The 17,214-nt window shown below is 36.1% G+C and overlaps 1 protein-coding gene across 3 annotated transcripts in view; it reads right to left on the bottom strand.

Annotated features, from left to right (window-relative positions):
- Positions 1–17,214, bottom strand: part of LOC122564067 (unconventional myosin-XIX) — a 62,318-nt gene that overhangs the window by 17,520 nt on the left and 27,584 nt on the right. For 2 of the 3 annotated variants that reach the window (XM_043718561.1, XM_043718562.1), the window contains exons 6-15: positions 15,178–15,247; positions 13,858–13,960; positions 12,071–12,167; positions 10,887–10,963; positions 9,307–9,397; positions 8,869–9,040; positions 7,937–8,010; positions 7,134–7,255; positions 6,420–6,533; positions 2,013–2,189 (exon numbers count right to left, since the gene is read on the bottom strand). In XM_043718561.1, the coding sequence (XP_043574496.1) occupies positions 2,013–2,189; positions 6,420–6,533; positions 7,134–7,255; positions 7,937–8,010; positions 8,869–9,040; positions 9,307–9,397; positions 10,887–10,963; positions 12,071–12,167; positions 13,858–13,960; positions 15,178–15,247 (1,097 nt within the window). Of the gene's footprint in view, positions 1–2,012; positions 2,190–6,419; positions 6,534–7,133; positions 7,256–7,936; positions 8,011–8,868; positions 9,041–9,306; positions 9,398–10,539; positions 10,742–10,886; positions 10,964–12,070; positions 12,168–13,857; positions 13,961–15,177; positions 15,248–17,214 lie in introns of those variants that run through there. The other variant, XM_043718563.1, reaches the window with a different exon arrangement.

Here is a 17,214-nt window from a genome sequence, read left to right as displayed (position 1 = left end):
GGGCCAATGGGCTGAGAAGTGGCAGATGGAGTTTAATTCAGATAAATGTGAGGTGCTGCAGTTTGGGAAAGCAAACCTTAGCAGGACTTATACACTTAATGGCAAGATCCTAGGGAGTGTTGCTGAAAAAAGAGATCATGGAGTGCAGGTTCATAGCTCCTTGAAAGTGGAGTCGCAGGTAGATAGGATAGTGAAGAAGGCGTTTGGTATGCTTTCTTTTATTGGTCAGAGTAGTGAGTACAGGAGTTGGGAGGTCATATTGCAGCTGTACAGGACATTGGTTAGGCCACTGTTGGAATATTGCGTGCAATTCTGGTCTCCTTCCTATCGCAAAGAAGTTGTGAAACTTGAAAGAGTTCAGAAAAGATTTACAAGAATGCTGCCAAGGTTGGAGGATTTGAGCTATAGGGAGAGGCTGAACAGGGTGGGACTGTTTTCACTGGAGCTTCAGAGGCTGAGGGTTGACCTTATAGAGGTTTAAAAAATCATGAGGGGCATGGATAGGGTAAATAGACAGTCTTATCCCTGGGTTGGGGAGTCCAGAACTAGAGGGCATAGGTTTAGACTGAGGGGGGCAAGATATAAAAGAGACCTAAGGGGCAACTTTTTCACACAGAGTGGAATGAGCTGCCAGAGGAAGTGGTAGAGGCTGGTACAATTGCAACATTTAAGAGGCATTTGGGTGGGTATATGAATAGGAAGGACATGGCCGGGTGCTGGCAGGTGGAACTAGATTGGGTTGGGATATAGTTGGCATGGACGGGTTGGACCAAAGGGCCTGTTTCCGTGCTATACATCTCTATGACTCTTTTAGCTGGAAGCCACTGGAGCAAGTAAATATCTAAATACTGACCCTTTAAAGACAGAGATGAGGAGGAATTTCTTCTCTCAGGCAGTTGTGAATCAGAGCAATGTCGAGGCTGTGTGGTTAAGTATATATTCAGGGCTGAGACAGACACGTTTTTAATAATTAAAGGAATCGAGAATTATGGGGAAAAGGCAGAAAAATGTAGTTGACAAACAACAGATCAACCATGATTTCCTTGAATGTCAGTGCAGACTTGATGGGCTGAATGGCGTACATCTGCTCCTACAACTGAGGATCTAAAATATTAAAAGAATTTCTGATTCAACCAGTCTTTCAGTCAATAAGTTCCAGACTCTGACCACTCTCTGAATGAAATACATTCTCAACTGTTCTCTTACCCTAAATCCACACCTCCTGTTTATTGACCTCCCCACTTATCGATAAAGGGCCTTCTATCCACCCTACCGATGCCCCTCATAACAACTGAAGTATATCCAAACTTCCCTCAGAGCTCTGACCCTTCAGCCCAAGCAGCATTCTGATAAATCTCCTTTGCGTGCTCTCTAGGACAGCAATATATTTTCTAACATGTGGTCACCAGTACTTCAAGCAATATACCAGTTGTGGCCTAATTAGCATTTTACATAGTTCCAGCATTATCACTTTACTCTTGTATTGTATGCCTCAGCTATCAAAGGTTAAGTATCATATCATCTACTAAATATAACAAATCCAGTAATTTGCTGAATACAAGTAAAAGTGAATTCTTTCTCTGTCCCTTCAACCACACAATTACTATAAACCAAAACAGATTGAATAATATTAACAGATACTACTCTATGTTCTCCTCACAATGGATAAGTCCCTCACTTTTGCTCATCACTTCCCTGTAGTGGCCTCGATGAAAAAGATTAGTGAACCAGGGAAATCATTCCCAACTATTGTCACACAACATATTTGTTTTAAAACTCAGTGTAAGCATGGTTTAGGTGAACTACTAAAGAAAATAGCCAAGATAAGACAAATATTACATTCATCTGGCACTATTTTAAGTGAAAAGGCAGTGGGGTTCAAGGCCCAAACAGGAACTTTGTTCATATAATATAGGCTGACATTTCAGTGCAATAATAATGGCGTGTGAAAACCATCATACTTCATTAACTCAGTCTTAGTGAATGTCTTCGAAGTGTTCAATTTTTCTTACCTTATTCTTTTCCATCATTCCCTCAATCTGGTAATTAACCTTTCCTGCATAATGAGCCACTACAAAATTGGGAACCTTGCTAAACACATTCCAGCTCAGACAGTGATTACTTGCCAAAACTGTCTGAAGGCGAGTTTTAAATTGATTTGCATCAGAAAATCGGTTCAGGCGGCTCTCCTACAGGAAGAGAGATTCTGAATAAATTTAAATGAAGAATCATTGAGCATTTACTAACCATTCACACAATCCATCACTACAATTTATTAGGTAAATGAATCTCAATCCATCTGTGTTTATAGCAGCGGAGATTAACAAAACTGCAGTAATCAGGTAAAAAAATTCAAGTCAGTTTTGAAAGTATGAAGACAAGTTTTATTTCACAAAATCATTATTTTAAATAATTCCTCCTCCATTAACTCATGTACAGCATGAATTAATGAAGTGGATCAATGTTTGTGCAGGAGAAGATTTAAGCTGGTTGGTAACAATGATATAAACTTTAATTTAAGCAGTATCATTTTGTTAACGTTTTCAACAACATGAGTTTCACCACATACAATTTGAGTGAATTTTGGTAAATCAGGAATTATGCGCTTTGTACAAATTGTGTTCAAATGTACTTTGGTAAACATAGCATATTTTCTACACCACAGCAGAGACCACACTTAGAAATCTTTATTGGCTGTTCAGCACTTTGGGTCAGTTCTGATGCTCAATTCAAATTCTATGATCAATGTTGAGTGCCTTTGCACAGCAGCCATCTCACACTTTGTGCAGCCAGCCAGTCAAGAGGAAATAGATTTAAGAGACATTCTTAGTAGTTCTGGTCTTCATGTTATAAAAAAGGATGCAGAATTGGAAAAGATGCAAAAGCTGCAGGGATGATACCAGATCTGAGAGGATAGAGATGAGAGAAGGCTGAAGCCTTTTTTTTCTGGAAAAAGAGGCTGAGAGCGTTAACGAGGATTTATAAAGTACCTTTAATATAACAAAAGGTGTCAAGCTACTTCACACGAGCAAGATAAAAACAAAATATTAAGTCAAATTAGGAAATGTTGATTGAAGTTTGGCCAGAGGTAGATATTACAGTGTTTTAACTGAGAAAAGCAAGGTAGAGAGGCAAAAAGCCATTGGGAAGGAATTCAAAACCATACGAAACCAAAGACATTGCCACTAATGGTGGCATGATTAAAATTAGAAATGTTCAAGAAGCAAGAATTAGGTGATTGGAGATATTGAAGAGGGCTGTGAGGCTGAAGGAGATTACAAAGATAGAAAGCCATGGAAGATACTAAACTAAGGGCAATAATGTAGTAAACTAGGACTTTGCTTGACTGGAAGCTAAAGTAAGTCGAGAAGTACAAGAATGGAATGTAATGGGACTTAGTGCAAGTTAAGATTAGGGCAGCAGAGTTTTAGATGAATTCAAGTTTATGGAGGTTAGAATGTGAGAGAACAGTCAGCTGTTTGTTTGACTTTACAAGTGTACAGAGAATTTTCTAGATGCAATTAAGGCAAAAAATGAGGAATGCAGTAGGGCTAAAGTTACAGTGGTGGAAATAAACAATTATTTGGTTTAATCTCATACTGTTACCAAGGAGAAAGATGCAGTAGGAAATGAAGCAAGGACTGAAAACAATGCTATTTTGCATGATAAACTGACCAAACCAGTCTGTGGTAATCATGGTGTCAAATCTGAGTTGAGTTTTTGACCACATTCATGCTGTCACAAAGTCTGCCTATTTCTAACTCTAAGTTTACTATTAAACCAAAATGTTCTGCAGACACTTCAACACCAAGGAAAGCATTATATTTAAACAGTTAACAGAAATTGGTTACTAACAAGGTCAGTACCTGGGAACTGGGACCAACAAGTCCGGAAAAGACCATATAGTCAACTAGATTGGCAGTTGAATGGTAATTGGGATATTTTGGAATAAACAGTGTGCGCGCGTCAGGGATTGGTCAAAGTTTGAATTCAGTTTTAGACTGTGTTTTCTGTGAAAAAAAATCAGGTTGTTGCTGCTACAGCTTGAAGATTTGAAAGCTAACCCTTATCAATTCTTGGAAGCTCAGAGAATAGAGAACCAAGTTTCAAGAATTACTGTTGCTCCGAAAGCTCGTGTGCTTCCAATTAAACCTGTTGGACTATAACCTGGTGTTGTGTGATTTTTAACTGTGTGTATCTGAGTGAACTGTAAAGATGACCCTGATCGACATCTTCAGAAAATCAACCAAGAAGCCATCATCTATGTGAGTGAAACAATGTATCACAAAAACAACTTAAGTAACCTGGCCAGTTTTGTTATTTTGTATTATTTATCCCTTAACTGCATTTGTTTATCTATCCTCTTTTTTGTGAATGGAGCTGAAGGCAAAGGCCTTTGGGTTTAAAGCACAGACCGTTAAACAACTTTGTCTGAGATTGTTATTCAAAAGCCTGATTTGGAACCATTGAGATAAATTTTGAGATCATTTGAAAATTTTAATTTTACAGTGTTGCAAATGCAGAGGTAAAATTTGGTTTAGCTATCTGTCATTGTGTTGTAACAATAGATAATGAAGGAGTTTGAGATAAAAGTGTTTCTACTTGGAGTAAACCTTGGAGTAAATGCTATAAGATAGTCACTAACAAATTCACGAGGGAAACTGGAGCAACATTCTGAAACAAAGGCACACAGCAGATAGGATGTGGAACTCATTACCACAAAAACAAATTGAGGTAAAAAGCACAGTTGCATTTAAGAGGAAGTCAGATAAGCACTTGAGAAAGGAAGGATTAGAAGATTATATTTGGAGTGTTAGGCAAAGGAGAATGGGAAGGGGCTGTCGGGAACACGAATACCACCAAGGACCAGTTAAGGCAAAAGGTATTTGTACACCATGTCAGTGTAGTAAAATGTAACACTGATCTTGGAATTAGTAAAGTTAGTGAAATTGGTGGAACTAAATTTGAAAGACAATCTTTTCAGTTCAAGAAAGAAATTTCACCTGACAATAGTTGATAACGTGCAGTCTACATTTCCTCATAGCTACCAGAGTTAGATTGTTGGTGTAAATACTTTCCTGGGATTCTAGTAAAAAAGTAAACTAGTAACTCAGTACCTCAAATTATTTTATTAATCCTATGTCTGTGCACTGACACGTTATACAGGTATGAGCATTTCATTCCCAATTTCAAATAACATGTACAAAATAAGCTTGTGCAACTTTTCAGAAACCAAAAGGCAAGTGCAAAAAAAATTGAAATTCAATAATCAAGAGAAACAAAGAAAAAAAATCATCTTCCATTTGTAAAACAAAAACAGAAATTGAAGAAACTCAGCAGGTCTCGCAGCATCTTTGGAGAGAAATCAGATTTAATGTTTCAGCTCCAATGACCCTTCTTCAGAATTTTTCTTTCCATTTCTAAAATCCCTTTTGCACGCATCCTCAGGAGACTCAGAAAATTAGGCAATCTGCGGATAACTCTTTGAAGTGCAATCACTGTTTCTAGGTAAGCAGGCCAGCCAGTTTGCACACAGCAAGGTATTATAAACCAATAATCTTTTTTTTTGTGTTGTTGTTTGGTGTATAAATATGGAATGCAGAGCTTTGTACCATATGGGGTACTTCAGGCAAGTAGTATAAATGCCTTTATAAGGCTGCTGAATGAGTGTACCAGAAGGGTGAAGGGAATAAAAGTTTACATAGAAATGCTTAGATGAAGTAGGGCAAGAAGACATCCAATATGGGGGTCATATAGATAGTGAACATTGAAATCAACCAGTTATGCTATTTCCCTGAAACAAATTTTATGTAAAGATATCAGTGGAGATGTTGCTTCTGAAATAACACTATCGATCATATCTGGGCACATATGATCTTCATCTAACATTCCATTGTACAGCTGCATCACTGACAATTCAGCACTGTATTTAATTTTCAATGCACTCAAATCCCAAAGGATTTGAACATCGACCTTCCAACTTGGATGAAAGAACTATTGCTGAACTAAACAAGTCCTATGCAGTACCAAAATTGAAATGCAAAAGAGGACAAATTACAAGTTATTTATTAGGTTACACCAATTTTGCATGTATGAAGACTTAGGGCAAAATGAAAGATTTAAAGAAGTGAGAAATAACAAATTTTTGAGGTAATGGGAAAGAAAGATTAGAAAATTCTTGAGATTTTATTTCAGAAGTAGACAATGCCAGCTGTGTTAAAGGATTAGGAGATGTCCTGTACAATGGTAGGTAATTAGTTCACTGAAAATTCTCAAAAGATTTCCATTTTCTACTTCCTACTTTCACCAAAGGCAAGAAATTCAAATCAACTAACAAAGATCCAAACTACTGTGACCTTTAAATCTGCACTTTCTATTTAGCTTATGCTTACAAACAACAAGTTTGAGAAACAACCAACCTCATTTAAAAGGGAAAAGATGCTGGTGGGATTTCCTTCAATCAGATCTAAACAGCTCTGGTTATCCTGGTAAGTAACAAAGGACCACTCCAGATCTTCTGCGGTGTATTCCTCCTAAAGAACAGCAGGGGATGAAAACATCAAGTACAAACTATAGCAAGTTCTCTTGAAAATGAGCCAAATCTCATTTGTAACAACTGTTGTTTGCATATGTTATTGCTAGCCTATTGCTACTTCCCTGGTCTCTTCATGTGTGGAATTAACAGAATTACAGCTACTTGTAATAGACTTCATTGTACTAAGCTTAACTGAATACATTCAATATTACTGAGTTTAGGAATAACAATCTTACATTTCTAACAGGCAATTAAACACTTAGTTTCTTCAGGTTTCTGTACTGCTTTTGAGAGATACTTGACCCTAAAAGAGGGGATTATGAAAAAAAAATGGTACACACAAATAAAGGTTGAATCCTACAACAGTTTATCACTGAGCTTTAAACAGATTTTTCTGCATGGTAATAACTGGAATCCTGCATCTTATGTTAATGCATCATAAGTTTCAAGTTTCATATTGAATTCCAACAAACTTTGCTGATTCATTGTGATTAATTGAAGATTTAGTTGTAATACTTCATAGGTGGAAATACAATTCCACATGAACCATCTGTGTTGCATCATGTTAAAGATACATTGGATCATCAAGCATGCATACTTGCTGTGCTTTGAGATAATGTGCCACAAAATGCTGCTGGAGCTTTTCATTTGCATAGTTAATACAAAGCTGTTCCAGGTTATTTTGTAGAAATGACTCAAATCCATACACATCCAACAGACCTGCACAAACAAGAAAATATTAAGCATCACTCTGTTTTGCTCAATTGCAGTAAATATTTACAACAATGCATGACTGAAGTCATTTTAAAAATTAAAAGTGGCCCAATAAACATTCTAAGATAAACATTCAATTTGTTCTTTTTACTTCAATTTCTACAAACACTTGTCCCTTGAGAGATGGTTTTTTTTCTGTTCTTGTGCAATCCATCAGGTTTGTAGAATTAATGTTTAATTTATAAATAAAGTGCAATGCAAGGGATGCCAAGGTGGCAAAGCACAAAAGCCTATGACTGATATGCTTGCATCTTAACTTACTTGTAATGCATAACAAATTTTCTCTTTAAAAAAAGTTCAGGAGGCAATTTGATTCCGTGGACACTTGCCCCAACCTTACCTCCGTGCTTAGACTCAAAGAAAAAAATATAAAATTCATTCTCCATAAGTTAGATTAGACACAAATGATGTGTTTTTAAAAATCAAGAAAATTTGTGAAATATTGTTCCCTGTTAAATGAGTGTACTTCCAGGAAGTACTCTTCCTCTTCTATTCTCCTGCCAGATCCACCTTATGACTGAAAATTCATCTGGAATATCACCCTGTTCTATTCTCTTAGAACAGTCATGGAAAGGAGCAGATAAGTGACTATTCCAAATTTAAATATTATAAAACTATCATAATTACCTATAAAATTTGTCCACTTGAATGAATCTGAGCATATGGAACCATTTATAATTTTTACCAGCCAGTCAAACAATCTGCAAAATACCCAAAACAAAAACATTTAAACAAACAATAACAAGGAAACAAAACAAAATACTGTGACAGTTTACACATGTAAGTTCATCTCAGTCAATAGATGTTCAGTGCTGTAATGAAGTACTATCAACCCATCTTCCAGCTCAGGTGATGCAAAGCATCTCTTAGCATTATTGAATGCTATGAAGAGTTGTCCCAGTGTTTTGCCTATTAACATGATTGACAGTAAAAGTTGGTCACCAAAGTTGCCAGAAGTGATGACTTTCCAAATGTCACCCATCGGCTGAAAAACATTGTCATATATTAAGAATGTGATACAGTGTGATTTAAATACAAGCACTTTCTCAATATTCTTCTTTGCAAAGTGAAGATATGCATTATCCAAAGTATCAGAATATTCCAAAGTTCTATACTTATAATTAATTACATTTGCTCTAGCCTATTTGCCAACAGCAAGATCTCTCAAATAGAAAATGAAATAAATGGCTCTTGTTAACTCTTGTTAAATGAGGCAGAATATTGACCAAGACCTTTTGGAGTTTTATGTTTTTCCTGAAATAGTGTCATTAACAAAAAGATGGCACCTCTGACAAAAAGATACACTTAATGTTTCACTTTGCAACATCCTAGTTTAATTTACATCTGTTCTAATGCCTCCGATCCATCTAGTTTTCATAGGACATTATAACTATTTACAAAGTCAACAGGGAAACTATCAAGGAATCACAGATAATTGCAGAAGAATATCAACATTTTTACTTTACTAATGCTCCACTTTTCACAGAGGAAAAGTACTTTGCTCAACTGAATGAGAAAACAGCATTACTTTAAGTTCTCAGTTTAAAAAAAAAACCTACTTTGCATAGATGACTTTAGCCACACAGTCCCTTCTCATGCCACACTCTATTTTGGAGCACGGCTTTTTGAAAACTTGTTGCTGTCTGCCTGCTATAATAGTCCGGACTCTGAGCTCTTCCAAAAGGCTGTCCTCAGAAACTTTGAGTAGATTTGCAGTTCTCTTAAGAAAGTCTAAAGGAAATAGATTCTGATTAATACACTGGTGCAAAGATAAGCCTAAATCAGAAGAACACATACGGACTATTTGCAGTTTCGAAAAAAAAACTAAGGCCAACAGAAAGCACACCGTCCTGGATTTCTTTGTCATTGAATAATAAATTTTTTTAAAAAAGGTCAAGATACTGGCCTCAATACTCCAGGAAATTTCTCCCAAGTATAACCTCTTCAGAATTTAAAGAAGCATTTTTAAAAATAATAATCCACTTCACATCTCTTACACTTTGCTTTTTCTTTAAGATCACAAGGGTGAGACTCATCTGTAGGAGAGCTAAATCGCACATTTCCAAGATGTAGAAGACCCGCTAGAATCTAATGGAAAAGCACAAAACAAATGGAAGAATAACAAGAACTGTGCTGACAAGCAGTTCTCCCACATTCATGCTAAATATATTTAAAATGTTTGACAGAATGAACCACAAGAAATACACAATCCAATTAATTAAAATTCACTTTTATATATTTTAGTACCTTTGGATTTTTATGTACACTCCTATTCATTGTTGAGGCTTTAATTCACCTTCATTTTTTTTTGTTTTTGTCACCCTTCAAAGGTTTCTTCCTCACAACTTAAGATGCCTTCCCACTTCGATTCAAAATACAATTCTATCACTAAATGTCCAGTTCTCCTGACCCATTTTCCTCACCTGCATCTCCTGATTTGGATTCCTTTTCATTCTGTGAACAAGGAAAAAAAAATCTACAGGGCTATATTACCCATATTTTAATATTATGAAAACTGTCCTCAAATTCTAGTATTTTTTTCTTCTTTCTACTTTTAAACACAGTTATTTATTCTGCCCAATTTTCAATTCCTTAATCTGATGTAATAGTTCCCTGCATGGTACACAGAGTAATAGAGTCATACAGCATGGAAACAACTCATGCATGCTTACCAGGTTTCCTAAACTGAAGTAGTCCCATTCTCCGGAGTCTGGCAAACGTAACTGTCCAAATGTCTTTGAAATATTCTAATCGTACCTGCCTCTACCACTTCCTCTAGCAACTCATTCCATATACGCACCACCCTCTTTGTGAAAACGTTGCCTGGCTACTTTCTGATGTTGGACCATAGCTTCTCACTTTACGAATCAACCTGATACTACATTTTATTAAACTATTCTACTTCAACTCACCCAGAAGTTTATAAAATAATGAGAGGTATAGATTGAGCTAATGGTATTTGTCTTTTCCCTAGGATGGAGGATTTCAAGACTAGGGGGCAAAAGTTTAAGATGTGAAGAGAGAGATTTTAAAAAGACATGAGGGGCAATTTCTTTTTGTATATCAGGTGGTTCGAGTGTGGAATGAACTTCCTGTGAAAGTGGTGGATTAGGGTACAATTACAACATTTAAAGACATTTGGATAGGTACATGAATAGGAAAGGTTTGGAGGCATATGGGCCAGGGGCAGGCAGGTGGGACTAGTTTAGTTTGGGATTATGATCGACATGGTCTAGTTGGACCGACAGGTCTGTTTCCATGGTGTATGACTCAAGACTCCAATGAATATTTTAAATGAATTTGTCTTCAGTGTACAGATTTGAATAGCTATTACTAAGAGAGAAAAATTAAACTCATCTTGGATAAGGGGCAGCATCCATCTCTAATTTCATAATAAGTCATGATTTGGAGGTGCTGGTGTTGGACTGGGATCTATAAAAGTTAAATTTTTAACTTCATAATAAGTATTTTTTATAAAGTCCAGAAATAATTATGACACATACAAATAATACAGTGATTAGTGTGTCACTGGTTAACTTAGAAAGGTAGAAATTGTAAAGGTTAATGGTTCACTTACCCTGAATACCTGGTCTTGTGTGCAACTGTCAATACCCAGGTGTAGCATCGCATCTTTGGTTTCTTCAAATTGATCCTCTACACAGGTGGAAAAAATAAAAACAATTTGACTGTCATTTCAATAGCTAACCAGGCTCTCCACATAAACCATAAAACATTCATATCTTCAATTTCTTCCACACTTCATTACTCTATTCCCCTTCTTACTCAGGTCATTTGGTTACTAAACTGTTCAAAAATGTTACTTAGAAATTTGTTCCATGAATTAACTGACAGAATCACTACACAGTAAGACAGACAAACAAGATAGATGCTGACCTTCAAAAACCTCAGTGCAACATTAGGCAAAGATAACACTTTTCAAATGACAGATCTGTTTCAGAGGTATATGTGAAAGAATTCTGTAACTTATCACACAGTACATAAAAACAAAAAGAGCACCAGTTTCACATATTTCATTAAAATAGAAACTGAAAGCCAAAAAGAATAAGAAAGTTTCATGTTCATTCCTGAATCTCTGGTATCAGCTTCACTGAGGAGTGCCAGCAATCCAGGTGATAACACTGGTGTCAACATCAAAGACTGAGTTAAGGAGGAATGAAAATTCAGGCATTCACACCCGATTGCTCTCAAGATACCCCAGTTGAAAATCCTCAAAAGTAACAACGCCTTCTTAGTCGGGTACACTGCCGAAAGCTCAAGAACCTTTGATTCTCCCCAAAGGATGTCAGTATTTAAGCAAGAAATCAATATTGCAAGCAAATGACAAAAGTGAAAATAATTGGTATAGAAAATAATAAAAAATGTATTCAAAATTCGCTAGAGCCACAGACATGAGATGTGCCTGATAAATAATTTTCTTTCATGTCTGACTTGCCGAGCGAAAGATTTAATGAATGATCTCAGGCCAGGAATATGCAAAGGATTTGGCTCTGATGTGAAAATGAACAGGATAGCTTAAACACACCTCTACATCATCAGCTTCAATCATATATTGCATAATATTACATATATCACATCATGTATTACATAGCTGTACAATGATAAAGCAGAGTATCTTTCAATACAATGAGAAATGTGTGAGAAGATCTAGGAGTTAAGTATATTGTACTAAAATAATGAGTGCATTCTTGGATTCCTTACTTGCAAATGCAAAACTGGTCAGAGTTCAAAAATCTTGCTAACCTTCTAATATTTTGTCAGCATTTGGTAACCAGAAGAATTCTTCCTTTTCAGAAAGACCCCATTCCAGTCTCTGCTCCTCAGTGGCTCCTTTCATTACCTGAAGAACAATTACTCTGCTAGGTTACAACATTCAAAATTTTGCTAAAGCAATGATTTAACAAAACAAAACAAAATATTCAAGAAAACAGCAAAGTGTTTCAATATTCCTACTAGTTTCACTTTTGAATATCTCCCACTACAACCAATGGTTCCTCTAACTGCTCTTTGTTGTGCATGGCTAGCTGTGCAGTGCTTCTAAGATTGCTGCATGGCTGTGTACTGGTGCATCTCAAAAAGAAACCATAGATTGTGTGAGACCGGTTTGTTTCCTGCATTGCACATTTTTAATTGCTACGTGACTGTCTTCTTGTGCAGTTGGAAAGAACATTGATCACAAACCTTATTGTACATTGGCAATAAAGTTCTGGTTTGCCAGTATTATAATTCAAAAGCTCTATCAAATGCTCAAATGCAATCTTTGAAAGGAGAATGTCTCATTAGCTTTTTAAACAGGTCTATGGTAGAAGCGCAGAAACTGGATGTGAAAAGAGCACTGAATGTCTGCAGTGTTCGTAAAAGAAACTTGGCCATCATTTCCAATGGACCAACAAGTATATGGGCTTTTTTGAATTAGAACAGCATGTGGATTATTAAACTAGAAGCACAGATTCCAAAATAAAAGTCAATTTTTCCATCAATGTTTACAGGTAGTGATATGCAAATACTTGAACATATCATAGACCATGTGAGCTTGGTTTTAAACATAGCAAATGGCGTCAATCTCGGAATCTTTATAAATAACAGTATATTTCCATCTGTAAGTGGGCTTTGTTTGGCATTAGTGACAAATACAAATTAACTTTTTTGATAAAAAGAAATTGCAATCCAAAACCTCACATATTAGTGTATTTCCAAGGTTCCAGTATAAACTTTCAAAATTAACCTAAATCAGTTGTTTTAAAATAAACCAATTGCAGATTATCATCAATTTGTATGAAAAAATCAAAATGGAAACCGAATCTGAATCAAAACAGAAGATAGTGAAAACAGTCAGATAGCCAGACAATATTTGTGGAGCAAACAGATAAGTTAATGGGGTAGATGTGAATACATCATCAATATTCTGAAACATTAATTTCTCTATTTGATCCACAGATGCTCTAAGAATCTCTGTTAAAGGTTTCAAAATATTATTTTTATTGCATCAACATAGGTCTCAAAAGTGTGCACCACTCAAACAAGAATCACCACTTCAAAAATTGACATTTTTCCTTTTCGCTTATTGTGTGAAGTGTGGTATAGAAAGGGAAATCAGAAGTAGTAGGCCATTTGGCCCTTCGATCCTGCTCTGTCATTCAGTATGATCGCTGCCTTTAAAATCTAAAGACAACTAGCGATGGGCAACAAATGCTGACAAGCCAGCAGCACCCACATCCCATTAACCTCTTCAGGGACTATATTAAAAGCCTTCTGAAAATCCAACTACTCCACATCTACTGTTTCCCCCTTATCTATTTTACTAGTTACATCCTCAAAAAAACTCAAGCAGATTAGTTAAGTGTGATTTGCTTTTCATAAATCCATACTGGCTTTGTCAAAGTTTAATATCAAGTTCAATTGATGCTTCTATCAGTTTATGAACCCTGGATCCAATAACCTGCTATGTCCAACATCTTCAATACAAATTCAAACTTGCATTAGTATCCAGTAAATGTGAAAACCACCTTTATTTAGAATCACTGCCTCACCTGATAAAAAACGTGAAAATTTCTTTCTAAAGGAGCTTGATTGGCAACCCGTGTTTTCTCCAAAAGGTAAGTCTGCACAGATGCTCCCTCCAGTTGCTGTGATCTGGAAAGTAAAGCAAGCAACTGTTAGAACTGACTGTCTGGAAAAAGAGGACAAAATTATAAAAGTTTTGGCTGCACAAGAAAGGACTAAAATAAGCAGTGTCCTCAATAAAAGCAAAATACTATTGGTGATTTCATGAAGTTTTTATGAAAGGTCTTCAATTTCTGTTCACAGCTACCTAACTCCACAGTATATACAGTACCTAGGATAAGTTAACAAGCTGTTTTGCGTACAGAAATTCTAAAATTTATTCTTCCCAAGTGATCATTCTTTATGCACAAGCTTCAAAAGAAACAATGTTAAGCAGAAAACATTTTTACAAAGGAATCATGGCCAAAGTAAATCCTGCCTTCAAATTATTTCTGCCAAAATGTAATTTCATGAAGATCTGTTCTACCTAGAGAGTGACCCATTTGCAGAAGAAGTCAATTTCCATCCAACTAAATGGATCAGTTAGTTTAGCACAGAAAAGGATCAAACGGTGAACTTTCTTGATTGGTGTGGGTCACACCTTAGGAAGGATATATGTGCCTTGAGGGAGCACAACATGAATTTAGCAGATTACACCTCAACTTCAAAAGTTAAGATTGAGGAGAGATTCCTAACTATTGCCTGGAATTTAGAAAGTTAAGAGATGATTTGGTCAAAGTTGCCAAGATAATAAGGGGAAAAAATAGAGTATATTGAGAAAACAATTTGTACTGGCTTAGGAGTCTAGGATATGCGGGCATAGGTTAATGATATGAGCCATAACTTTCAAGAGTGAAACTAGAACATGCCTCTACACACAAAAAGGTGTAGAGCCTTGGAACTCTCTTCCACAAATGGCAATTTAACTATACACCAGTTTTTACATTTACAGTGGGGAGTGATAAAATATTTGATTTTAAAAATGTCTTAAGAGACATGGGAAAAAGGAAAGATAATCAGTGTTAGGTCACAATCTCAGTGTATGATGAAGCAGACATAAAAGGGTGAAATGGTCTAACTTTGTTCCAGTATCCCCAGCATCTTCTAATACTAACCTGCATCAGGGAAGTGGTAATTGTGATTTGCCATTTATCAGGTGAGGCAGTGATTCTAAATTTGTATTATAAGCATGCATCAACAGACACTAGATAATTGGCTTAAGTCACAAAACGTATTAGCTTTTTGAAAACAATTTTTAAGAAATTGAATAAATGCACACACAGCTGACCTATAAAAAAAAAAGCTACCTGTTGAACTGCAATTGGATGTATTTTCCAAATCGACTGCTATTGTGATTCCGTAGTGTACAAGCATTTCCTATGAAAGAGTAAATCTGTTGATAATCAATGACTTCATCATTTATGTTGTCTTTAGCAAGTTTCAGTTTCATGTGTAAATTTAACATAAAGAAATGGAGCAAGGCTTTATTTTCCTCAAAAATCACTGATTGCAGGTTGAATTTCAAATATCCAACAGTACACAAATTCAACACCTTCAATTGCGAAGGCTATGCCTCAAAAACCATGTCGCTCAGCAGATCAGACCATTAACTGAATATCTGGTCTCCCTCCCATCGGAAGGATGTTCTGAAACTTGAAAAGGCTGAGAAAAGATTTACAAGGATGTTGCGAGGGTTGGAGAATTTGAGCTATAGACAGAGGCTGAATAGGCTGGGACTACTTTCCCTGGAGCATCAGAAGCTGAGGGGAGACCTTATACAGGTTTATAAAATCATGAGAGACATGGATAGGGTAAATAGACAAGGTCTTTTTCTTTGGGTGGGGGAGTCCAGATCTAGAGTGCACAGGTTTAGGATGAGAGGGAAAAACGGTAAAAGGCACCTAAGGGACAACATTTTCCCACAGAGGGTGGTGCGTGTATGGAACGAGCTGCAGAGAAAGTGGTGGAGGCTGGTACAATTACAACATTCAAAAGGCATTTGGATGGTTATATGAATAGGAAGCATTAGAGGGATATGGGCGAAGTGCAAATGGGACTAGATTATTTTAGGATATCTGGTTGGCACAGACGAGTTGGACTGAAGGGTCTGTTTCTGTGCTGTACATCTCTATGACTGTATCTCAAGCTGGCCTACATGTTGTTCAAACTCTGGTCATAGTTAAAATCTAGATGGCTGAAGCCAATCAATGGAAAATGTTCTGCTATCCCAGCTAAAATGACTTAATACTTCCTTATAGCTCAGTGTCTGTTATCTGGCACTTTCTATTTAAGACAAAATTCCTCCAAAAGTTGTTTTTAAAACATCAAAAATTCTCTAGTATTTAATTCTTGATCTTATTTTTGTTTAATTGCCAATTTTTGTGCAGTGATATATATTCAAATAAGCAGCTTTTCATCCATAATGGCTTCCAATACTTTCATTAACTTGCTTCCCATGTCCTTTTATCTGCATGTTAAAACATAAATCCAGACTTAACCAAAATATATTACAGCTAAATATGGTTTCCTAACATGTAAGATTAGTTGAATTCAAATATTAGCATTCTTTTAAATAACTTTTCCTCTTTCCCCATTTTGTTTTTTTCCTGTCTGTTCCCCAACCCCAACTATCTATCATTCTTTCTGTGACATACCTTATTATTAATTTGAGCACAAGAGTGAGTATATGTGGTCCGTTCCAATACTTAAACCAGTAATTTCCTACAGTAGCCCACTAGGTGGTGCAGAATTGTCAATCTGGGATTTGTTAATATTTTTCTTACAAATTCTACTGGAGAAGCACTTGTTTGTTCTGCTCAAATGGTTCAGCTGAGATGGTAACTCACCATATTATAAATCGTGGACACAACTTTTGTGATCTCCATTAGTTTTAGCACATAGATTGCTAAAAGACACGCTGTCTAAATCCCATTTTCAAAAAGTACTGACAAAGCCTTTGATTTCAAATAAATCGACGATTGAAATCTCTTCAGATCATATAGTTCTATCTCCTGATTATTCTGTAACATTACAGAAGTTCTTGAACTTCTAAAATGATGGCTTTTGATTAACTTAAATCACACTTGCACAGAATGAGCTACTACCAATTTGTATGATAAATATCACAGAAGTAAAATGTAAGCAAACTCAAATGAGGATTCCCAAATCCTTCACAAGGAACCTGTCATATGCTTGGCTTGTCCATTTAAATTAATGATAAAAGCAAGTAATATTTTGCTTTTCTAAGAATGCAAGTATTTAAAGTGGTATTTCAATTGTTGGAAACTAAATTCTGATTTTGGAAACTGCCATGGATGTTTCTGTTCAATTTTATACAGGAGGAA

Source organism: Chiloscyllium plagiosum, chromosome 28 (genome assembly GCF_004010195.1).
Source record: "Chiloscyllium plagiosum isolate BGI_BamShark_2017 chromosome 28, ASM401019v2, whole genome shotgun sequence".
NCBI classification, from domain to species: Eukaryota; Metazoa; Chordata; class Chondrichthyes; order Orectolobiformes; family Hemiscylliidae; genus Chiloscyllium; species Chiloscyllium plagiosum.
Note: the sequence above shows the minus strand (reverse complement) of the source record. Positions and strands in the feature narration are given on the sequence as shown.